The sequence below is a fragment of the Aspergillus clavatus genome, genomic scaffold (genome assembly GCF_000002715.2).
Source record: "Aspergillus clavatus NRRL 1 1099423829795 genomic scaffold, whole genome shotgun sequence".
NCBI classification, from domain to species: domain Eukaryota; kingdom Fungi; phylum Ascomycota; class Eurotiomycetes; order Eurotiales; family Aspergillaceae; genus Aspergillus; species Aspergillus clavatus.
The window spans coordinates 2,206,776-2,230,478 of record NW_001517104.1 but is presented as its reverse complement, the minus strand read 5'-3'; the positions used below and the strand labels follow the sequence as shown (position 1 = coordinate 2,230,478).

Genomic DNA, 23,703 nt, shown 5'->3' with positions numbered 1-23,703 from the left:
AATTATTGACTCGCCTAACGGCAACGTCATAGCGGAAATAGATCTTGAGACCCAGCCGGGAAAAAGCGATTATCTCCAGTGTCTCAATTACAGCCCTGATGGCAAATACCTCGTTTTTAGCGGGAAGAAGAAACAGCTCCATATCCTAGACACAGCTACACAACGTCTTGCGTCTGTGTCAACTGACACGAGGAGGGGATTAACACGATCTGCTTTACACCAAATAGAAGTTATGTTGCAACAGGGAGTGATGATATCCGTTTATGGAATATCGCAGATCACATCAAGATGGTTTATGCTATTAGCGTGGAGAGTGCTGCCACTTCAATGACAATCTCACCAAATGGCAAAGTGCTTGCAGTTGATTGTATGGATGGCCACATATACTTGCATGATGTTGAGGCCGGTCTGTTGCTTGAATGGCTTATAAGCTTCCCCAGACACAATGGGCCCATACATTCTGTTCATTCCATGTTGAATGAACAGAAATACTGAGCGCTTGTCTTGATAGCACTGTCAAATGGTGGCAACTGACATCAACAAAAGATAGTCCGCCAGCGGTAAGAGAGCAGAGCAAGTGCACCCGAACTCTAGAGGCCGATGAACATTCTGCGCTTTGCATATGTCTAAGCTCTGACAAACTGTGGATTATGAGTGGCTATAGGAATGGGAATGTACTTATGCGGGACTCTTCAACTGGGGAGGTCCAGATGATTCTTCGCGGCCATCAGAAGGTTTGTGAGCTCAAGGCCTTTGACAAGGAAAAAACTCAGAGGCCCCGAAATTCCCTGTGTATCAAGCTCTCCTGTCGAGTCATTGTTCGCGACTATTTCTGAGGAGATGTGTGTACGAATTTGGCGTTATCAACCGAGGAAAATTGTTTCATGAAGTTTTGATGATTATATCAAGCTCAAATTCTCAGCATGCCTGGACTTCCGTCAATAGCCTTCTCGTTTCTTCATACCTTTGAAGATTTTAGTATATTGAAGCTCGATATATGCAGTGAACAGTCCTGCTTGCAAGTATGAGGACGGAGTATGGCCAAGGGTACTTTTGTACGAAGGACTTCGGTTAGAGAGCCATGGGCGCATTTCCCGATAGGGATTAGCCTCACAACTATATATAGATCTAACCGTAAGCAGTTTAATGGCGAGGTCTAGCGCGTTTGGATACATCATACCTCAGCGTTATAGAAAATCGCGAAATCAACTTTCTACGAGATTATTCAGATTCATCAGATCTTGTTTTCCTCCGAGATAATGGGCAAGGGTGAGCCACCATATCTGTCTCGCCTCTATCTAGCATAACTGACGTCCAAATGCCTAGGAACGGATAAGCTCTACGTATGATCTAACGCGCCTCGCCTACTATATACACCTTCTTTCGCAATCTGCTAACAGCCCGATTTCGAATAGATTACACACTCCGAGTGGGCATCAGAGGATGCATATTCAGCCAGCGCCGGCGCCGGCGTAGGGCAATCGAGAAGAGGCGGACCAAATGCCGCCTTCAAACGTCTTCCATTCAACTTCTGCTCCTTGTCACTCCAACCTTTCTCGCATCCAGTCTGCACACCGTCGGGGACGATATTTGACCTAACCAACATCATTCCCTGGATAAAGAAGCATGGCACGAATCCCGTCGACGGAACACCCCTCAAGAGCTCCGAGCTCATCAAACTCAACATTGCGAAGAACGAGTCGGGCGAGTACGTCGATCCCGTTACCTATAAAGTCTTGACGGATAATACACACATTGTTGCTTTGCGCAATACGGGCAATGTATTCGCTTGGGATACGGTGGAGCGATTGAATATCAAGGGGAAATTGTGGCGCGATCTCGTTACAGACGAAGAATTCAGCCGCAGGGACATCATCACGCTACAAGACCCGCAAAATGTTGAGTCGCGGAATCTCAGCTCGTTCACCTATTTGAAAGAGGGAGAGAGCGGATTGACTGATGAGCAAATACGGGAACGAGATGACCCATCCAACAATGTCAACGTGAATGCGCTGGGAAATGCCGCAAAGATCTTGAAGGCAAAGGAATCTGTGGCCAAAGCCCGCGCTGAAAGGGCCCAGCGCGCTGAGTCGGCTGCCGGCGCCAAAGGATTGACGAAAGTCGGAGGCGGTACTGGCGCCGCATCATCTCAGAAGACAGTTTCGCACCCATCCGGAAAACCGGTTCCGTATAATGCCGCTCGGCACACTACTGGTCTGGCTGCTGCGTCATTTACCAGCACCGGAATGACACCGCACACCTCAGCTGACCTTGCGCTGCTCTCCGATGAGGAATATATGCTGAAACGTGGACGGGTGAAGCAGAAGGGTTATGCTCGGATCTCGACTACTGCCGGAGACGTCAACCTGGAACTGCATACTGAGTATGCTCCTAAGGCAGTGTGGAACTTCATTAAGCTGGCCAAAAAGGGTTACTACAAAGATGTGACATTCCATCGCAACATTAAGGGATTTATGATCCAAGGTGGAGATCCCACTGGCACTGGTCGAGGAGGTGAGAGTGTTTGGGGCAAGTATTTTAATGACGAGTTCGAGGGTCCTCTGAAGCACGATTCACGAGGCACTCTCAGCATGGCCAACAAAGGCAAAAACACCAATAGCAGTCAGTTGTAGGTTCCCAAACACGCTTACCTCGACAAGGTTCCAATGGTGCCTAATGCTAACTCGGTCCAGTTTTATTGCGTACCGTGCCTTACCCCATCTGAACAATAAACATACCATTTTCGGCCACGTAATAGACGACCCAACGCCCTCGTCTGCAACCCTCGACAGGATGGAGACTCATCCAGTCAATGCCACGACCAACAGACCCACCCCCGACATCCGCATAACTGACGTGACTGTCTTCGTGGATCCCTTTGAAGAGTTCCTCAAGCAGAAGCAGGCAGAAGAGGCTAAGGGCTCAAATGCTCCGGACGAGACCAAGACGAGCCAGCAGGTCGATGATGACCGGGTTACATGGACGGGAAAGCGAGTCCGAGGACCAGGTGCAGCGGCCGGGGGCGAAAGTTCAACTGGGGGAGTAGGGAAGTATCTCAAGGCTGCACTGGCCAACCAGACCCAGCCGGAAGAAGACGAGATTGTCGAATTTGTGGATGAGGAGCCAGAACCAGAACCCGTGCGGAAGAAGTTCAAGGGAGGTGGCTTCGGTGACTTTAGTTCTTGGGATTGAGCATAATTATGCGACTCGAAGGTCTTTGAAACGAAAGAACCTCATGCCTGAATATGATACATGTCCATCATTTCCGGGTCAGGTACCATAGCATGCCTCCCCAGCACAATAATCCTGCCCACGGTCCATTACGTACTCCCCGTACTCGGCGTCTGTTCAGAGTGGCTTAGTCAGTGAATACATTCCAGGGCAGCATTTCAATGGTGCTGTATTCGGCCTAGCGCGGCCGCAGCTACAGTAGTGACCCGATGACCTAAACAGTTCTCAAGGCAGTAAGGCTACAAGGCCAGCCTCAACCTAGTCCCCTCCACTCCCCAGGTTATTAATTACTACTCCGTACTCCGTAGTCGTCGTTAGACTAAAGAGCTGCTGGCTGCTGCTAATAATAAGTGCCCATCAATTCCCACTCCCCCCGTCCATCTTACGACATTGTACTGCCATCTACTCCAAACTATTTATTATATCAACTTGGATCTTGATCAAATCAAGAGATCTAGAACATCTTTCTCTTTTTAACCCTGCTATTCTGTGAGTACGTACTGTTTCTCTCTTCTTGTCGTTCCGTGAAGCGGCCTGATATCATACCCTTCCCATCGACGTGCAGTGGGGTTGGCTTCTAAGCGCCCATGACGCTGACTGGGATGTCACAACTCGGCTTCATTCTGAGGCTGTGTCATATGTGGAAGTTGGGCGCCTTGGTTTCTTCCTGGAATTGTCGTTGTCTTTTCTTTTACTCGAGAGTGAAGTTGATGGATGTCTGCAAGCGCTATTCTTCATCTAGCGTCGGCATCCAACGGCATTCCCGAATACAGGCTGTACGGACGTATAGGACAGCCATCATCCAGTACCATTGACTTCAAGGCCATTGCAAGTTCGATAGAGCAGTTACTGACGCCGTCATTGTATCTAGTCTCCTTTCCCTCACTTCCGCCGCAGACCCCTCTCCTACGTCAGTCCCTCGGTACCTTTCGTGCTCGTACCGCCCCAATCCCTGTAGACTCCACTCGACTCGGCCTCCTCCTTGACAAAAGGTTTACGATCAAGCTGGCAGGAAATAAGCGCAGAAGTTTTTCTAGCCAGGGTGGGTTGCTGAACAGAATGTTCAGTGGCTCCTCGAGCCCACCCAAAGACAAACTTGAAACTATCCCACACTCTGGTGCCATCAACACGCCGTCCTTGACTGTGAAGACAGACGACACTACAGTATCTCAGAAGAAGCTTTCGCCTCCTGGTGGATTTTTCAATCGCAGAGCCAGTGAAGAGCAGAATTCCGGCGCCGAGAAGAAGAGGAGAAGCAGTACCGTCACAAAAGCCCAGTCACTGTTCAATAACGCCAAAAACTCGTTGAGTTGGAGCTCTCGTGAGAATTCTGCGAACAATACTGTCGCCTATTCTCCACCGAATCCTCTTCACAGGCTTGGTAGAATGGACCCAGCTCTAACGGTCCCCCAAGGGTCACTCAACAATTCTGCTGGCGAATCGTTACCTACCTCTCGTTCATCTTTCAGAGTTGGTGTCACCGAGGACCGGAATCGAAGATGTCGTCGGACTATGGAAGATACCCATTCCTATCTCTACAACTTCCTGGGGACACCCGCGCCCTCTGGCCGGGCTGAGGTTAACGGTAGTGGACAGGGTGGGGATATCTCTCCGTCCAGCAAAGATGAAACCAGTGTTATCGAAACCGACAATGGTTATTTTGCAATCTTCGATGGACACGCGGGTACATTTGCCGCTGAATGGTGTGGCAAGAAGCTCCATCTTATCCTGGAGGAGGTTATGCGGAGGAATCCGAACACCCCTGTCCCAGAGCTCCTCGATCAGACCTTCACTTCTGTTGATCAACAGTTGGAAAAACTGCCATTGAAGAACAGCGGTTGCACTGCTGTCATTGCTCTCTTGCGTTGGGAGGACAGAGTTCCTAGTTCTCATTCTGTAACTGGCTCTTCTGCATTGGCCCCAGCCGCCGCTTCTGCCACGGAGTCGAATTCGGAGGCTGATAATACCCCGACTCAAGAACAACCTGGGAATGCTACATCCGTGCTTCCAAAATTGCAAGAGAAAGCCGCTCGCCAACGAGTCCTCTACACTGCGAATGTTGGTGACGCTCGTATCGTCCTATGTCGCAGCGGCAAGGCGCTACGCTTGTCTTATGACCACAAGGGCAGTGATGAAAACGAAGGGAAACGGATCGCGAACGCGGGCGGCTTGATCCTTAATAATCGAGTCAACGGAGTTCTCGCGGTGACCCGAGCTCTTGGTGATACTTATCTCAAGGATCTCGTCACCGGTCACCCATACACGACGGAGACAGTTATTCAGCCAGAGCAGGATGAGTTTATCATCCTGGCATGCGATGGTGTAAGCCGCACTTCCCATTTACCTTTGAACGATGCTAATTCCCACAACAGCTGTGGGATGTATGTAGTGACCAAGAAGCGGTAGATCTGATACGAAATATTCAAGACGCCCAAGAAGCATCCAAGATCTTGGTTGACCACGCTCTTGCTCGTTTCAGCACTGATAATCTGTCCTGCATGGTTATCCGCTTCGACAACAGTCGCGTCAAGGAAGTCGTCGATCGCGCAGTCGACCCGATCGGTGTCGAGGGTGACCCCACCACGCATGCGGGATATGGGGTGAGCGAGGCCGACAAGATTGTCGAAGGTGCTAGAAAGAGTATGGCCAATGCGGGACTCACTGACAACCCCGAGATTGCCGAAAAGGCCAACGAAGAGCTCCTTGATAAGATGGCCACCGATGAGCCGGGGCCTGACGTTCCTATCGACGAGCATGACGAGGTTCCTCCTCTGAAAACCCCTCCTGTGAAGAATGTGACCGGCAGCGCGAGTACATAGAAGGGAATAGTGGCATTGTCGAAATGGCTGAAATATCTCACAGGGAAGGATAGAAAGTCTTCGGTTATCGTTTTTCTTCTCATTACACAGTCTCACGGAAAGGAGCTTGAATGCGTCCCCCTTCACTCCTACTCTGAGTGCCGTGTTGCTCTCTAGTCGCTAATGTCGAATGGGATTGTGAGCACGACCCTCCGCTACAGTGAACAGGATCACTCGTTTCCAATGGCGTGCAGCTTTCGACTTTTCGTTATCTTTCACTAAATGATCTTTCTACATCACCTCCTCAAGCCACATTTCCGACTTCAAGCCGGTGTTGGCAGAGCTTGACCAGGGCCTCATTTTCATGGTTCAATCACACGCGCCTTTGTATCGCTAAATGGACTCAATGTAAATTTAACATGCGACTCGATTCATCCCGATTGATTTGGATGCGACTTGGAGACAGAGTCCATAATTTTGACGATCTGGCTCGCAATCTTAATTGGAGGTTTTTCGAATGAGTTGTATGTTGTCTGCTGAACGCCATGGTCATACCCGAAACAGAAAGTAAAGTAGTATCTAAAAGTACAATTTGTATGGTGCAAAGTACAAAGTCATCTTGAAGACATACGAATATCCACATCCCCACTGATTCTATCACTCAAATCCTGCAGCCGTGACTACCCGTCGCCGGAAACCTACTCCTGCTTCTCCTTGAAGCCATCGTTGGCCAGGATCTCAACGCCAATGGGCTTCTCGCCAGACATGACATGGTCGCGGCTGAGATCCAACTCGCCGTGCCAGACGCGCTCGGGCCAGGCCTCCGCAAAGCAGGCGTTGTGGATGTCAGTCCAGAGGATCTTGACACCATTGTCCTCCAGCACCTTGGTCTTGTCCTCGGGTTCCTGGATCTTGTAGTCGACCTCGGGGGTGCTCAGGGTCTGCTCGAGAACAGCCACACGATCCGCCTGTTCCGCGGCCTTCTCGGCCTCCTTCTCACGGGCCTCGCGCCGGCGTCTTCTCGCAGTGCGGGTGAGAAACCCTCTCTTTCCGTCCGCGAAGCCGTTCGCGATCTCTTCCTGCTGGATGGCCAGGACGGCGGCAACGTCGGCGACGCTGGTGGCCTTCTGGTCCATGACGGCGCGGGCGCGGTCCTTCTTCTCCATCAGCCAGCCGAGCTTGTCGGCGTACTTCTCGTCGAACTTCTTCGCTTCCTCGGGGTCCCGGGGCCGCTTCTGCGCGAGGTACTGCTCGCTGATTGTGATCATGTCGCGGGGAGGGGCCAGTTGGCGCTGCATGGAGAATTCGCGGAGGAGGTGGAAGGCGCGGAGACCGACCTTGGAGTCGTGGAAGTGGACCGAGTAGTAGGGCACCCACATGTCTTTTCGGACGGTTGCGGGGATGGTTTTCTTGCCGTGGTAGATGAGTTGGCGGAGGACATTGTTTTTCTGTTTTGGTGAGAAAGAGGGAGACGTGAGAAGACAATACTCGCAGATATGTCTGAAAGTTAGTACATACCTCCAGATACCGTGTCAGTGAGTACACCACCTGGTTGGTGCGAATGTTGTGGTAGACGAAGATATTCTTGCCGTGGGTGAGGGCGTTCAGCGCCTTTCGTAACCGCACTCCCTCCTTGAATTGCTGTGTCTTGAAGGCATTCGAGTTCTGCTCGCGAGGCTTGCCCTGGATCACGCTGTGATTCTCAATTGGCGGACGACGAACGACCTTCCAGGTCCCGATCTTGGTAGGGTCCAGGATCTTCTGGAAGGGCTTGGTGATTGACTGCGATGAGGCCATTGCGGCCGGGAACACCGCTAGGTGTTTGTGATTCGGGCTGAGATACGCTTTGAGATGAACAGAGTGTATTTCACTCTACTGCATTGCGACTCGGGGAAATGTTCGGGGGTATGGTGGTTGACTCGAGCGTGGAGGCTGCACGGTTTGAGGATGAAAGTGTTGGGTGGATCGATTTTTGACGGGAGGAACAAAACGGGCGAATCGACGCCGCGGACCGTCTCGCGGGCTCCGCGCAGCATCTCCGCAGCGTCACTGCTGGCTTCTGGTAGCATGATGACCACCACGCACTTGATCCAGCTGGGATATTCCTAACGCTGTGTATTTTCAGGCGATTTTTATTTTGGCACACATTCTACTGGGGAACTTTTTTTGAACTACACAACCTATAATATGACCGGACGAATACACGCCCACTGCGATTGCTGAGTATCCTCGATTGCCATGTCGCTCACAGCGAACACCGAGGATGGGCTGCACAAGGACGATGCTGGTAGTCGTCGGGAGAAGCCCTGGCTGTTTCCATCGGTATTTCAGGATTTGGAACCTTTAGAAAATAGCTGGGCCCAAGCTGATACACCATCACCAGAACCGCAAGCTCCGGCATCTACAAGGTGTCTCAATCCGTAATCTCGTCATCACGCCTCCCCTGAGCAGAGCTCGCGGGAAGACAATTGACGATGAAGAGATCCCGAACTCCCTACAGTCGCCGTCTAAGATTCTCGCGCAAAGCGCAATCCGACCCTTGCATATATCGCGCTCATTCACCAACCTCCCATCAGTGCCAATCACAAATGGAGACAACCCTGATACTAACGAGCATCAACCTGGATCGCGATTACGGAGGAGAAGTACGCTGCCATGGAACGATCCGAATCCGCGAACGAGACAGGTCAAATTGGAGGATATCACAAAGATCCGGATGGCGGACACTTGGTTCTCGATCCATTGCGACGGTATCGATACGCCTATTTATGTGAGCGAGGTTGTGGAGAATGCCACCAACCCAAGCTTCAGAGCCTTCGATCTGAACATGTGTGGGCCGGAAGTATCCCGATCAGATCGCCTCACCTTGAAGCTCTGGGCGAAATCAGCAAGCATGGAGGAGTATGTGCTGCTGATGGAGCTTCAGCTGCATCTGCAATCGTTACAATTCTTAGGAAAGTCGCTGGATAGCTTTCATCAGCCCTTGCCCCCAAACTCCGTGCTATTCCATCTTGTCGATGGGGTGTATACAAACTTGACGGATATTCCGGCCGTATATAATCCAGTGCTTCCTGGATTGGCAAAGCCGCAAGGGACTACCTTGCCAACATCATCCTACGATGCACTCATGCGGCTAGCGAATTTGGACGAGTGTATCCAAGACGCTCTTGCGACAAGAGAGAAGCTCGAGTCACAGATCAGTGCAATTCTGGAAAAGAACCAGCATGCTTTGAATGTGACCAGCGATGCCTCGCGCGCTCAGGATCGGCTTGCGCTGACCAAGCATGCCGTTGCGGCTGAAAGAAAGCAGCTCCGCTTGACAACCAAGCGCAAAGAAGAACTAATCGCCAGCATAAATGCCCGAAAAGAAGCCATGGCGCGCGGACGGGATAGCCAAGAAAAGGCCCGCGATCATCTCCCCGACGCCCAGCAGAAACTGGTGTCTAGCACGAGACTGTTGGACAAAAATACGGAAGAGGTCAAGGGTCAAATACGGCGCATTTGCGAAGATTTGCTTGCAATATATCCGATTGAACCAATTCCGGACAAGCCGCTAGCATTCACAATTGCCGGTCTTGCTCTTCCTAACTCGAGCTTTGACGATATTGATCGGGACGCGGTCGCGGCTGCACTTGGGTACACGGCACATCTGGTGTACCTACTCTCATTCTACCTGTCGGTTCCCATACCGTACCCCATCAATCCGAACCTCTCGAACTCTATCATTCAAGATCCCGTCTCAGCCTCCCTGCCACAACGAACCTATCCTCTGTACCCGGTCAATGTCCAATATCGGTTTGAGTATGGAGTGTTCTTGCTCAATAAGGACATCGAGTTTCTCCTCAATAAGCAAGGCCTGCGTGTTCTGGATATCCGACATACCCTCCCCAACCTGAAATACCTTCTTTACGTCCTCACGGCAGGAACCTCTGAGATCCCTGCACGGAAAGCGGGTGGTATCCGGGGCCTGTTTCCGGGACGGTTGACCCCTAGTCTGTCAAGACGAGGTAGTGAAGACAGTGTCGGTTATAACGAATCAATCTTACCACGCCGAGACATGAAACTGACCTCGAAACTGAATGGGGACCTTGTGTCTCGCAAGGGCCAATCGTCGGGGCAGACCTTTCGCGACACCGCGGCGACCCCCCAAGTGGCTTAGAGAGCCATTGCTGTTCATTATTATTGCATCCGTGATCTGATTATGCTTGTGTCGTTACCCGGTTGACCGGCATCCGGATGCTACCCCTGTTCCTAGCTTTGTTTCTTTCTTATCGGCATCCATCTTCGTTCGAGCGCATATCCTCCATCCTTGACTCGACTTACTGTAAACAGACTTCCTTGTAATTTTACCCAGTTTCTCCTCTGCCATTCTCTGATGATCCTTCAGAATGGAATTGGACACGCCATATCCTGTGATGTTACTTTACTGAAATACTTGGGAGGTAGAAAGGTGTCTATTTTTGTGCCTGCTTATTGTTATCCGTACTTTAATTTAGGAACAACAGGAAATCTAGGCGATTTGGCCTTGTTTAGCCCCGAGTCTAATAGGATTACTATTGATAACAGATTTTTCCCTGCGTCTCCGTCACAAGCGATGGATGAATGTCAGTCGACGCAAGGGCACCAGAAGAAACATCATCACCATCATCATCATTAGTTCGTTTCCTTTCTTCTACTTCTTCCATTTCTGACTTGCGTCTTTTTTTTTTGGTGTTTTTTTTTTCTCCTGTTTTTTGTTTTATTTTTATATAAATATATTTTTTTTACCCCGCATTTTCTAAACCCAACAAGATCCGGCTTCATGAACATTGCCTTCGTCTCATAATCCGCGCTTTGTCTTGCGTTCCATCAGCGAGTTCCATCTCACCTTTTATCATCCAGCGCGGGACAGTTGTATGGCATACACGTGAACGATCCTTCTTCATCCTCGAGCACCATACCAAGCAATAATCACAACGTGGAGGACTCGACAGCGTTAAGAAGTCGCCGAGAAGTCAGGGTTGATAACTTGATAAACGGCACAACCCCACCGCTTTTTGGCGGCCCTTCGCTTTGCATCGGCATACCCCAAATCCACCCCCATCACCCGCCTCTTGCTGTGCCCCGGCAGAAGGCGGCGATACACGATCATGATGGCTGCAAGCAATTCGCTTCAGGAGGATCTCTATTCGCAGAACGGTCAGAGCCAGAAGTCCCCGTCGCCTCAGCCCCAGCATCGTCGCGGCTACCAGGCCTGTGATCCTTGCCGTAAACGCAAGGTCAAGTGCGACCTTGGCAGTGAGTTCGACCCCTGTGAAGCGATCATACGATTTGGCATTGCAGAAAGACATCGAAAAAGAAAAAGAACAAAATAAAAGAAAGAAGCAAAGCTGATCTTACGGTCGCCAGGTGTCGATAATCCCCGTCCTCCCCCCTGCGTGCGATGCCGTCGTGAAAGCAAACGATGCGAGTTCTCCGCAACCAGGCGCAAGCGGAAGCCCTCCGAGGTCGAGGAAGGTGTCGATGGCGTCCTCATTCGTGACAAGCGAATGATGGTCGGAGATTCGGCTCCCAATGGCACTTCGGTAGATGGGTCCTACAGCACACGGCCGGAGCCGACATCGCTCGACAGCGACAGTCTTCATTCGCGACAAAAGTGGTCTGAGGGGCCTCCTCCTGCGCCCAGTCAAGCACCCCAACCCGATGCCGGTCAGCGTTACGGTCCAAACCAGCCTACATCTACGACGGCTCCTGCTGCTCCGTTTCAGGATGCCCGACCGGTTCGTCCTCCCATGTGGCCTCTTGGCGATCGTCCTGGGTTGGGTTTTGGACTTGAAGGTAGCCAGCCCATGATGAACCGCACCGCCGTGGAGCTATTATCGCCTGCGATCAGTAACAGTCACGATGCCCTTCATCTGTTATCCGAAGCGGCCGGACGGACCGAGGATCTCAATCGTCAGAGCCTCGAGAATCGGTATGCTGCGCGGCAGTCGGTGTCATCCTTCAACTCTCCCATATCGCCCATGACGCAGGCCGGCACCCCTCGAAGCGCAGGCGGGTCCTTTTCGAGAGCACCCCGGCCAGGGAACATGTCGATGGGTAACTTTTATAACTCTGGGGGGGCGACCTCCTCGGAAGCTGCAAACACAGATGTCCGCGATCAGAATGGATCGGCAGACAACTTCCAAGATTCGGCATACGTCGACGCTGTCAGAGCATGGTCGCGCCTGCGTTTCGTCCGCGCAGGATGGCTGACAGTGGAAGAATCCATGGCATATGTGGCATAGTAGGTTCTCTTCGTCTCACTCTAGATGGTTTTGTTTTGCTCATAAGGTATGGTAGTTACTACGAGCATCTCGCGCCCTTGAGTCCCATCGTCATTCCGGATTTCTCGCATCCCTCGACGCATCGCACCCTCCTCACCGATGAGCCTGTCTTGGCTGTTACGATTCTTACGACAGCCTCGCGGCACATGAAGCCAAAGGGAGATGGGGCATATACTCGAGCATTCTACATCCATGACCGACTCTGGTCATATCTTCGTGGGATGATTGAGCGTTTATTCTGGGGCCAGGAGAAGTTTGGTGGAAATGGTATTGGTATCAGCAAGCCCCGATCGTTTGATCTTGCGCCGAGTGCGGCCAAAGTGAGCATGAAGGGAAACTTGAGATCCCTGGGCTCGATTGAGGCCTTGCTGATTCTCACGGATTGGCACCCAAGAAACCTACACTTCCCTCCGGGTGATGACGAGAATACGCTTTTGGATCTGGATGGGCACGCTCAAATCCGCCTTGAGAAAGAGTTTGAGCACGACGGTGAGCCGCCCCAGAACCGATCTCACCACAACACCGCGGAAGGGAGACTCGCGTTCCAAAAGTGGCTGGAGCCCGCATGGCGGTCGGACCGGATGTCCTGGATGCTATTGAGCACTGCACAAGCACTTGCCTTTGAGCTTGGAGTCTTTGATCAGAAGAGCGACGCCAAGACCACCCATGAGTCTCCTGCCGAACAAACACGGAAACGTCGACTTCGCCGTCTTATTCTTGTCTACATTACGCAAAGCAGTGGTCGATTGGGAATACCTTCCATGCTTCCTCTGCCCCAATGGACGAGCGACATCCAGCCAACGCCAATATCGAACTCCAAGGGCAACGATGCAACGATTGACCGAATGCACGACTGTTGGATCGGGATTACCAAGATCATGTATCAAAGCAACCAATTACTGTTCGCGTCGAATGAACAGACGTCTGAGCTGATCAGGAGCGGACGGTATCGTGATCAGATTGACAGGTTTCAACCATTTCTTCGCGAATGGAGGAGTAACATTGACACCATTGACCGTAAGTTTCCTATGGTTCATTTGAGCGGCATACATGCTGACAGATTAGTTGCTCCGGCCATGCGACACATCTTGATGATTGAATACGAATATACCCGTAAGTGGATACGTCCTACAGACACCCTCCTGAACCCGAATTTTTATGTTGAGTTATCGCAAGGTGTATACGTCAATTCGCTCGCTTTGCAAGCCGTGGTGGATCGCTGGACGACGATGTCGAACGAGGCCGCCCAGGCGCAAAACGGAAGGCCAGGCTCGGGTCCTTCATCGAACAACGGGTGGTTCCATGTGCTCATGGAGCTATACCGTGTTAACGAGCAATATATCCAAGAAGTTGTCGATGCGTCGCGTCGGATTTTGCAGACGGTCCTGGAAGATCTTGTTCCTGGTGATCACATGAAGCACGCTCCAGTGAGGACATGTTTCCGAATTCTGTCCGGCATGATCTTCATTCTCAAGGTATGTCCCAATTTCGGATTGTAGACATTGGAGATTGACTGACAGTCGCAGACTTTCACGCTGGGAGCCAAAGAAGATGATGTGCGCGTATCTTTGGACCTGCAGGACCGAACGGTCGAAGCGTTGAGGACGAGTGTTGTCGACGATGTTCACCTGAGTCACGCCATTGCTCGCCTCTTAGAACTTCTCACCAGCAGTATTCGGACTCGATTTCTGCGCTTTGCCCCGCTGGACCGAGGCGGCGATGGCGACGGTCATGATCGGACATCTGCACCGGTCTCCAGACATCAGTCGCCGCGTCCTCGCGATAGCACGCAAGGTCGTCGTGATGGACCGAATCATGCCTGGACGCCCGCCCACAACGCCACGCAGAACATTGGCTATGTCGATAGCAACAATCACACAAACACGACAATGGCGTCAGGCCATGATCCGCTGGCCGCCATTCCTGCGCAGCCGATCAACTCGTCAAATATCAATGTCTCATTCATGCCGCCACCGCCGTCGGTGTACCATAACTACTATGATTCGCATACTTCTCCCCCGCCGGGAAGCATGGAAGGCTCCACTGTTCCATCGCAGTCGATGAATGACAATCCCGGCACCTCCGGCGGGCTTCCGGACTGGTTCGCCCTGCCGCTTGATCAATTCTTCAACAGCTCCATGGCCGTTGTCGATCACGGTCTCGGTGGAACCGGGCCAATGGTGGGCGAGTTCGACATGCTAGAGGTTCTTCTGAATGAGCAATACGACGGCACTGGCGATGGACTTGACTCGACTGTTCGAGAGGGTCTTCCCTCCCAGTTTCTACACTCCTAGCCGGCTCCTGCCGATGACGATGCTTATCTCGATTGATGAGATGCAAGAATGACTGTTGTTAATGTACGGCGACTAGGGTCATGAGCTACATGAACTTATGTTTTTTTTTTTTTCCCTTATCGTTTTTTATTTGCCTCGGACCTGAAGGATTTAGTCTATACCCTGCCAAGTGCCAAAATACGAAGCATGCTTAGCGTTCTGTGGCTTTCTCTTAACGTTGCTTGTTTTGATATGAGTCTCCAGCCTCTCTATTCTCTACAATGGAACCCTCACGGGTGTCTTCCCAGGATGTTTGATTAAGGATGTTCTCGGTCTCTTGTTATTGATTCCCTTTCATGTCTGTGTTGATCACAGTACAGTGGTATCATGCGATATGCGTACATACTATATTGACAATCGACAGGGTTGATCTGATTGATCTGACCTCGTGGCAGTTTCAAACCCATCCCTATGTCTCATTTCCTTTACGAGGCGTTTCACATACTTCATGTGAACGAGTGGAAGTGATGATGGGACGGTTATAAGTGTTGGTCAGCTTTTTGATAAGGAGTACCATGCGTTTACCTGCTCGAATGAGCCACAATGTCACACGGTCGTCAATGTCACTGTTCCGAATGTATGAATGGCTGCCGGGTAGCTTGCAGCATACAGCAATACCCACCGTGATAATGCAGTCCTGCGGAGCTGTTTGGAGTTCGGAGTAGTACACCCTGCATATATCTATCTGCATTCGCTGGATGCTGATGATGTTTAATATTGATGCCTGAAGTATTTCATATGTCAGGCAGCTATCGCAGGATACCACGGGTGTCATCATCATCCACTCCGTCAGCACTCATGCTTGTATGCAACGATGGAACAGGAGGAGGATGTCACCAGCATCTGCATCTGCATCATCAGCGTCAGTATTATTGCAGCTATTATTATTTACCATCGAGGAGTCAATCATCATTAATGCAATGATCATGCAATATTGATATGCCCATGTAAAAGCCTATCCTGAGAGACCCATTCGCCGTGTCTGTCTCCTTTCAGGGATCCTCAGGCACAGATCAACAACTGCCCTTCCAAACAAGCACTGCGTCGAAAGAGAAAAAAAAAAGAAAAGAAAAGATGCAGAGTACACCTAACAAGTTCAACACCGATCTACTATCTACTCCGTATGACTGTCGCATATTGATACCGAAAGAGACCACGATTATCTGTCTCGGGTCATTTTCGCGTTATTCGGTGCAGTAATCACGCAGTTCCAGCAAACAACCTTTTCCAAGGGGAATAGATGGATGCATCATGCATGCTTATCGCTCGCAGGAGCGGCACTTTCTACGTGTATAATTAACAATACAAGGATTAAGGCGGGGGTTATACGGTGATTCGTCCGGAGTCCGATTCTTGCAAAGGCGCGTGAAACACCGCGCAGAGTCATCACTCTCATCTGAGTGGTTTAACTGGTCGGCTGCTTCGGGGCAGACTAACTGCTTGAAGTAGTGATACTGTGATAGAGATGTGTCTATCACTCTATCACTCTATCACTCTTGACTAACTAGATTCCTGATGAGGGAGGTCGATAAGGAGGGTTCTCCCCTTGGCTGTGCCGGTCTCCAAAGTGACAATCGTGCCGTGCCGTCTGGCTAGTCTCGCGAAGGGTCTTGGCGTTTGGGGTTGACGAGGTGGACGAGGTGGACAGGACAGGGTCTGGAGATGGTGATGATGATCAAGGCGTATCAGGTTGAGACAGGTTGTTTGATTCGAGAATGATGGAGTGTATGGAGTGTATGGAGGAGTGTAGAGAGAGTAGGTACCTAGGAGGTACTGTTGCTGCTACAAGCCTACGACTGTGTGCCTGAGGATCTTCAGGAACTCATCAACAACAACAAACACCACCATCCAACTATCTCGTCTTCATCCTCTCTCAACATTCGACGGAACATCTTCTTCATATCTCACAACCACCATGTGACTACTTTGCTTCATCCAATCGTTGTCGAATTCTCCCTGCTAATACTCTGATCTGCGTTAGGCTCTGTCCTCTGACTGGTTTGCATGCTTCATCTCCATCAGGGGCTCGCATCGGACTCCGGGCCCAGTCCAGACACCAAATTCTCTGCACCATACAGAAAATCGCACCCAGAGTGGCTCAAAGGCCAGGGGACCTGTCCTTCCCCGTCTCCACCAAGCACACTAACAACACCAATGATGATCTTCGTTGAATAGCGAATAAGGTCAATGTTCCGACATGCTTTCAGATACCTCCATGCAATGACCGGCCGGAGTTGTCCGTCCAATCCGCCGAGAGCACGAATAGAGTGCCCAGGGACACAAGAGAAATCTTGTCCTAACCAAGCAACATGCTACTCCGCCGTAGCATTGGAGGTGTCCCCGCTAAGGTCTTGGGTGTTGGATACATGGGCTGATTTGCTTCAGCCAGCATGAATTCACTATCGACAATCGACAATCGCTGCACGAGGTGCCGTTCCATCATTTCCTAGCCTTGCCGGGGTGACCATTCGCTTGTGTGCTCTGGTTTGAACGGGATGAATGTGCCCTGAGCTTGTAGATCTTCATCCACTTACGTTCTGGACAAAGCAACATGCCCTGATCGGGGCTCAGACGGGAGTTTCCTTCCCCTGGTGCCGGTTGATTCGGTCCAGACTGCTGCGTGCTGGGACATCTATCTTTCGAGGTCATCCGGAAAGGTATATAAAGGTCATGACTTCCTGCTGTTGAGTCGTTCTTCTCTCCATCATCAAGCAACACGGAGTCTTGAGATTCATTCCTTCTCCTTCCATCCTTCTCTATACTCCCGTCTGCTGGTCAAGTCGGTTCTTCGCTTCAGTCAAAATGGTTGTCTTCAGCAAAGTGACAGCCGCCGTTTTCGGTCTCGCGACCATCGCTTCGGCCGCTCCTGCGCCTCCCACGCGCAAGGGCTTCACGGTCCAGCAGCAGGCCCGGCCCGCCCAGAAGAAGCAGGTCAACTTGCCTGCCATGTACGCCCATGCTCTGACCAAGTTCGGTGGCAGTGTCCCTGAGAGCGTCAAGGTCGCCGCTAGCAAAGGCAGCGCCGTCACCACCCCTGAGGCAGGTGATGTGGAGTACCTTACTCCTGTCAATGTCGGTGGAACTGTCATGAACCTCGACTTCGACACCGGCTCTGCTGATCTGTAAGCACTCTCCTACTCGACAATTCATGGGCGATCAAGCCAACTAACTCTTCCCAGCTGGGTGTTCTCCGGTGAGCTCCCTGCCTCTGAGACCAGCGGCCATTCTGTCTACAAGCCGGGTAGGACAGCATCCAAGCTACCTGGCGGCAGCTGGCAGATCTCCTATGGTGACGGTAGCAGTGCCAGCGGCGATGTCTACAAGGACACTGTCGTGGTTGGTGGCGTCACTGCCCATGGCCAGGCTGTCGAGGCTGCTGCGCAAATCAGCTCCCAGTTCCTGCAGGACAAGAACAACGATGGACTGCTGGGTCTGGCTTTCAGCTCCCTCAACACAGGTCAGTTCTCGGTAGCGAATTCTGTATGCCAAACATCATATCACTGACTTTATTCAATTCTAGTCCAGCCCCAGCCCCAGACTACCTTCTTTGACACTGTCAAGTCTAGTCTGGACCGCCCTCTTTTCGCTGTTACCCTAAAGCACAATGCTCCCGGATCCTTTGACTTTGGATACATCGACCACTCCAAGTACACCGGTGAAATCGCCTACACCGACGTCGACAACTCCCAGGGCTTCTGGTCCTTCACTGCCGACGGCTACAGCATTGGTGGTGGCCAGAGCAGCGGCAGCTCCATCAGCGGTATTGCTGGTATGTTCATAACTCCTTTTATGACTTCCACATCACGCTAATTTTTTTTTTTTTTCTAGACACCGGCACCACTCTCTTGCTTCTCGACGACAACGTCGTTTCCGACTTCTACCAGCATGTCGAGGGCGCCCAAAACAGCGATGAGTACGGTGGATATGTCTTCCCTTGCTCTGCCAAGGTTCCCTCATTCACTACCATCATTGGCGGCTACAAGGCTGTCACTCCTGGTAAACTCATCAACTATGGTCCTGTCACCGATGGTAGCTCCACTTGCTACGGTGGTATCCAGAGCAGCGGCGGTGTCGGCCAGAACATCTTTGGTGACATCTTCCTCAAGAGCCAGTTCGTCGTCTTCGACTCTGAGGGCCCCAGACTCGGCTTTGCCGCCCAGGCCTAAGCGCTTGACGCCAGAGTACATGCTCCGTGAGCATCTACTTTCCCTTCTGCTTCTCCAGCTTCGGCCGTAGCTGCGGGATCTTCTGTGAAGGCGATCATCATTTCAAACTTTTTATTCTTGTACATGACCTCTATTTAGAACAGCAATGCGATTCACTTCCCGGGGATTGTTTTTCCTTCTAAGAGAATGCTATAGATGAGGAACAGGGCTTCCAAATTAAGACCCGATTATAAATTTTCCGAGTAGAATGTATTTTTGCAAGCATCTTCGCGTTAGTCGACTATACTAATGGCTCATTCTGCTTTCCATTTACTAAATTTCCTGAATAGGGAGGGAGCCGCCAAGGCTCATATCTATACATATCTCCTTAATTTTTCTTCTGAATTAACACTGTGTATATCGCAATATTTTCATGAAGACATCATATCATGTTGTCGTTTAATTCTTGTCGATCTAGATTCGCATCAATGGTACCACTTGTATCGAGGTCATCTAATGATGCATGCATACAGTATCAGCAGGGGCCATCTATGTCGAAGTCCTTGGAGAGCATCCGAAATATATATTCGCGAGAGAAAAACAAAATCACAGCCTGGTTGCGTAATAAATCGCTTCAGATCACACAGAAAAGCGCCAATTGTGCTGTGATCTCTCTCCTCCTTCATCTTAACAAGATGAGTCTTGTTCAAGGGATCAAATGATCCTCGTGGCCAAGTACAATCACTGCAGATTCCATCTGTACGGCACCACAACTACAAGCCATTATCGTCTAATCTTCAGTGTCCAGAAGACCTCACCGCTAATGCTGGGGATAGTGACGAATCAGCGTATCCAGACGCCTCACATTTCTGAGCCTTGCACGGTTGCACCGCATACTCGATGCAAGGGACGAACGAAGGGTAACACCGAATATTTGGGTGGTTAGCCACAGCTCGCTATGGAAGTATATACAAAGGTCGAGGAGGGCCGTCGTGAGTGGCGACATGGCTTCAAGAAGTTATATCACAAATACATAGGGAGCAATGGCGCACAAGGAGAGCCAGTTCGATGATGCGAGCATCTCGTGCCAGGCGGTGCCTGTCGTTGACTCGCTGTCCGAGGATGAGCGAGAGATCGAGCCCAAGCTACGGCGCAAGCTGGATACTCGGATCATGCCCATCGCTATGCTGGTCTACCTTCTCAATTATATTGATCGGTATAGTGGACGACCACCCTCTCGAACGGACCTCAGCTGACAGGGCAGTTCGAATTATACCGCGGCTCGTCTGCAGGGGCTGGAGCGCGACCTCAACCTCTCTACATCGCAGTATCAGGTCGGTCTCTCGGTGTTCTTTGTTGGGTATGTTCTCGGCCCGATACCGTCGAATATGCTCTTAAACTACCTGGGGCGTCCGTCGAGTTTCATTGGGATATTTGGTGTTTCTTGGGGCCTGGTGACGCTCTTGACGTCGCAGGTGAAAGGCTATGGATCTCTTGCTGCTTGCAGGTTCATTTTGGGAGTCGTTGGTATGATTCAGTCTCTGGACAGTTTTGTAGAATCGGGCCATTACTGATTTGGCCTCTGGGGACTCCGTACAGAAGCACCGTTGTTCCCCGGGATTATCTTCTATCTTTCGGTAAGAGAGACCTTTTCTGCAACGGCTTGTGCTTAATCTAGGGCAGAAATGGTATACGCAGAGTGAATTGAATATGCGCATCAGCATATTCTACTCCGCTTCTTTAATTTCAAATGCCTTCGGGAGCCTCATAGCTGCGGCTATCCTGAGAGGGATGGACGGTGACCGGGGACTCTCCGCCTGGCAGTGGCTATACATCATTGAAGGAGCCAGTAAGTCGCTCGAAATTTCGTAGACATAAGATCAATTGACATCAGGATTAGTTTCCATATTCGCCGGTCTCATAGCCTGGTACCTGCTGCCAGACTTCCCCGAGAACTGGAGTGCATTGTCCCCCGAGATGAAACACGTCGGTATGTTCATGATTCTGAAGATAGACAGAGACTATGACCGTTGACCTGGTCCCAGCGATGCGACGGATGACACTGCAAGCCGCCGAATCCGACGTCGATGAGGGCAGCGCCCACTCCCAACTCCATGGCTTGAAACTCGCTTTCACCGACCCGAAAGCCTACATCTTCGTCGCCATGTACACCTGCCTCTGCGGCGCCATTGGCTCCACCAACTTCTTCCCAACGCTGACTACATCCCTCGGCTACAACCACACCATTTCCCTCCTCCTCGCGGCGCCCCCGTTCCTCTTCATAACGATCATAAGCTACATCCACAGCTTCTTCAGCGACAAGCTGCAGACCCGTTTCTGGTTCTTCCTCTACCCGGCCCCCATCGCCATCGCCGGCCTAGTCACCTTCATGAGCGTCGACGCCTTCGGCCCAAAATACTTCGCCGCCTTCCTCATGCTGTTCTGCGCCTGCATGATGGGCACCGTCCTCAGCTGGGCTGCAAGCACCGTGCCCCGGCCCCCAGCAAAACGCGCCGTTATCTTTGCCTTTATGAACGGGGTCGGGAACACCGCGAGTATCTGGACGCCCTTTACGTATCGCGACGCAGACTGGCCGCGTTACCGCCTTGCGCTGGGGATCTGCGTGGGGTTGCTGGTGGTGGCGACGTTGCTGGGGACTTTGATGCGGCTCATCCTGGCTCGCGAGAATAAGAGGCTTGAGAGGGACGAGAGGGAGGCGGTCCAGGGCCTGCAGAATGGGCTTTCGAATGGAGTAAGGGGGTTTCGGTATATTTTGTAAATTGTGCTGCACGTGGTATCTGGCTGCCTCGACTGGAATAGAACTTCACTTAACAGGGATATTATTGAGGAAATACCGTTTGGATTGGTTCCTATGAGGTATGAGATATGAGATGATCCATAGCTAGTATCTGACACGTCCACTATACCATGCCCGCGCGTTCGATTGGACAGTAAGATCAAAAGTATCCAGCTATTGCTTGCCGCCCTTGAAGGGGGCACCTTTAAGCAGGTTGGTCTTGAGTTTCTCCAAGCGTTCAGCGATATAAGATGCCAACGTAGATGGAATACTGTATATCCCACTAACTAGAATCCGGATACCTTTTTAGTGTAGCGGTATTACACAGATTTCAGTTCTACGACATAAGAGTAGCCAAGGCAGTATTTGCGGTAATAGCCGAACAGCCCTAGGCCAGCCTCCAGCTGAGCAGCGTTAGACGGGTATTCCAGCTTCTTGATAACCTCAATCTTCCCCTCCCTCTTCTTCAAACCAGCCTCTGAACTCGAACATCCACTATCGTCACATATTCCTCACACAGACTGCAGCGCATCCCCGAGCCCGAAATGCACATGCCCACTGTCCCTAAGCCCCTGAAGTCGAGATGGTCGGAATACATCTAGGACAGTAGCATCGTTGCGCTGGCCACGTCTCGTTTTGGCCGCAAACTTGCGGAACTCTTTCTTTAGATCGTCCCCAAGCTCATGGAGCATATCGTCCAGGCTTTCTGCGGAATGGAAAGTGGACACCAAATATTCCGCTTTGGCTAGTGGAATTAAGTTGCCTTCGCCATTGCGATGCCCATTGTAATCCCCATTCGGATCGGGTGCTGACTCTGATTTTGTGTCAACGGCTAATTCGAACGGATGGCGTAGGTGATTCATGATCCATGATCCATGATCCATGTTCCATGGGTTGTCCTTCTTCAGTTGCGAGCCCGAATCGACAGCCCTTCGTCAACTCTGCTGCTCCCGGTGATCCAGGTGCGGACCAGAGCCTGGTCCGTGACGGCGGCGGCAAGCTGGTGCGAAAGGATAGTGTCGCCAGTAGAAATCTTGCACAAGCTGGCTGGGGAGGGGGGAGACACCTGCTTCCCACACTAGTCCATGTATGTTCTGATGCACTTGATGGAGTCGGGGATAGCGCCGGGGACGGACCAGCACCCATCACTGTTGGGTTTGATGTTGAATATTATGGGATTGGGCGCCATGTTCGCCAGACTACCAATTCCGCAAGTGAACACTGCAAGGCAGCGACTGTTGGATACCAGCTGTCTCTTATCTCCTCCTCGTTGGTACCGTCGCCGTCTCTAGCGGCCGCAACGAGAGGATTGATCATGATGATCGTGCGATTAGGCCGTATATTGAGGACGGGCTTTGACCGTGTTGCTACACTCCATCCATCTGCTTGAAGTCAATGCATTCAAACCATGGTTTCGACAGTTTAAGTCGGAGGAAGACCGTTTCATAGGCAGAAGCTGGGAAAACCAAAGGCGTAGTACAGGCTGCTCTGAATGCTCTCGTCATACCTGCTTTTATGCCAAGCATGTGTATTTCGTTCCAGGTGGGTGGTTCATCCAGAGTGTCAAAATGGTGTGTTTGCTGGGAGTTTGACCTTCATAAGGAACTTCTCTGGGAGCAGGCGGATCACATTCACGGGCTTGGTTAGCCTTTTCCAAATCATGTCTTTGATCTTCAGTAACTTGGGATCTTCCGTATCACTTGTTACTGAGGTGTTGCCATCCTCTTTCTGGTCATCGTCGTCGGGTTGGTCGTCAATATCACATGTCCGTTTATCAATATTTCCGACTGCTTCGGAATGGCGTAATATCTCATCGACTCTCTCCTTGTTTGACTTGAACTCAAGCTGACTCTTCCTTCACTTCTTGGGATTCGCGTCTTTGGTCAATTGGTTTGCCCATGCCCTAGTCCGTGATGGCTAGTTGGTTTGCTGTTTCCATTGTGGCTGAAGACAGGAAATGACATGGATGTTACTACTAGATCGGGAGGAATGTCAAGGGATCATCTCCAATCTAATGATTCTGTTGAAAATGAGAATGTAGAAGAAAGGAGGTAAGGAGAAGAGAAAGTGGAGGTTATATAACTTGCTAGAGAC

The 23,703-nt window shown here is 51.1% G+C and overlaps 9 protein-coding genes across 9 annotated transcripts, besides 2 other annotated features; 6 read left to right on the top strand and 3 right to left on the bottom strand.

Moving 5' to 3' along the window:
• Positions 1-1,259: 1,259 nt before the first annotated feature.
• ACLA_016340 (PPIL2 family peptidylprolyl isomerase) lies at positions 1,260-3,192 on the top strand (the record flags this gene model as incomplete). The annotated part of the gene is made up of 4 exons (XM_001274613.1): positions 1,260-1,269; positions 1,327-1,343; positions 1,416-2,629; positions 2,694-3,192. The coding sequence occupies 4 exons, from the start codon at positions 1,260-1,262 to the stop codon at positions 3,190-3,192; spliced, it is 1,740 nt and encodes a 579-aa protein (XP_001274614.1).
• A 1,098-nt stretch (positions 3,193-4,290) lies between these two features.
• Positions 4,291-6,050, top strand: ptcG (type 2C protein phosphatase PTC1; the record flags this gene model as incomplete). The annotated part of the gene is made up of 2 exons (XM_001274612.1): positions 4,291-5,553; positions 5,604-6,050. 2 exons carry the CDS (start codon positions 4,291-4,293, stop codon positions 6,048-6,050), a joined length of 1,710 nt encoding a protein of 569 aa, XP_001274613.1.
• Positions 6,051-6,727: 677 nt separating this feature from the next.
• Positions 6,728-7,826, bottom strand: ACLA_016320 (mitochondrial 54S ribosomal protein mL67; the record flags this gene model as incomplete). The annotated part of the gene is made up of 2 exons (XM_001274611.1): positions 6,728-7,477; positions 7,548-7,826. The coding sequence occupies 2 exons, from the start codon at positions 7,824-7,826 to the stop codon at positions 6,728-6,730; spliced, it is 1,029 nt and encodes a 342-aa protein (XP_001274612.1).
• A 17-nt stretch (positions 7,827-7,843) lies between these two features.
• Positions 7,844-8,098, bottom strand: ACLA_016310 (uncharacterized protein; the record flags this gene model as incomplete). The annotated part of the gene is made up of 1 exon (XM_001274610.1): positions 7,844-8,098. One exon carries the CDS (start codon positions 8,096-8,098, stop codon positions 7,844-7,846), a length of 255 nt encoding a protein of 84 aa, XP_001274611.1.
• Positions 8,099-8,267: 169 nt separating this feature from the next.
• Positions 8,268-10,188, top strand: ACLA_016300 (putative UV radiation resistance protein (UVRAG); the record flags this gene model as incomplete). The annotated part of the gene is made up of 2 exons (XM_001274609.1): positions 8,268-8,351; positions 8,413-10,188. 2 exons carry the CDS (start codon positions 8,268-8,270, stop codon positions 10,186-10,188), a joined length of 1,860 nt encoding a protein of 619 aa, XP_001274610.1.
• A 973-nt stretch (positions 10,189-11,161) lies between these two features.
• ACLA_016290 (Zn(II)2Cys6 transcription factor domain-containing protein) lies at positions 11,162-14,628 on the top strand (the record flags this gene model as incomplete). The annotated part of the gene is made up of 6 exons (XM_001274608.1): positions 11,162-11,306; positions 11,418-12,294; positions 12,351-13,351; positions 13,400-13,447; positions 13,511-13,809; positions 13,861-14,628. The coding sequence occupies 6 exons, from the start codon at positions 11,162-11,164 to the stop codon at positions 14,626-14,628; spliced, it is 3,138 nt and encodes a 1,045-aa protein (XP_001274609.1).
• A 1,510-nt stretch (positions 14,629-16,138) lies between these two features.
• Positions 16,139-16,164: a microsatellite.
• Positions 16,165-17,469: 1,305 nt separating this feature from the next.
• On the top strand, positions 17,470-18,833 carry ACLA_016280 (pepsin-like aspartic protease; the record flags this gene model as incomplete). The annotated part of the gene is made up of 4 exons (XM_001274607.1): positions 17,470-17,789; positions 17,847-18,124; positions 18,188-18,436; positions 18,496-18,833. The coding sequence occupies 4 exons, from the start codon at positions 17,470-17,472 to the stop codon at positions 18,831-18,833; spliced, it is 1,185 nt and encodes a 394-aa protein (XP_001274608.1).
• A 1,022-nt stretch (positions 18,834-19,855) lies between these two features.
• ACLA_016270 (MFS transporter) lies at positions 19,856-21,591 on the top strand (the record flags this gene model as incomplete). The annotated part of the gene is made up of 6 exons (XM_001274606.1): positions 19,856-20,028; positions 20,077-20,339; positions 20,412-20,449; positions 20,496-20,661; positions 20,713-20,802; positions 20,858-21,591. The coding sequence occupies 6 exons, from the start codon at positions 19,856-19,858 to the stop codon at positions 21,589-21,591; spliced, it is 1,464 nt and encodes a 487-aa protein (XP_001274607.1).
• Positions 21,592-21,929: 338 nt separating this feature from the next.
• Positions 21,930-22,493, bottom strand: ACLA_016260 (uncharacterized protein; the record flags this gene model as incomplete). Its single annotated transcript, XM_001274605.1, has 2 exons — positions 21,930-22,085; positions 22,128-22,493. 2 exons carry the CDS (start codon positions 22,491-22,493, stop codon positions 21,930-21,932), a joined length of 522 nt encoding a protein of 173 aa, XP_001274606.1.
• Positions 22,466-22,501: a microsatellite.
• Positions 22,502-23,703: the final 1,202 nt, after the last annotated feature.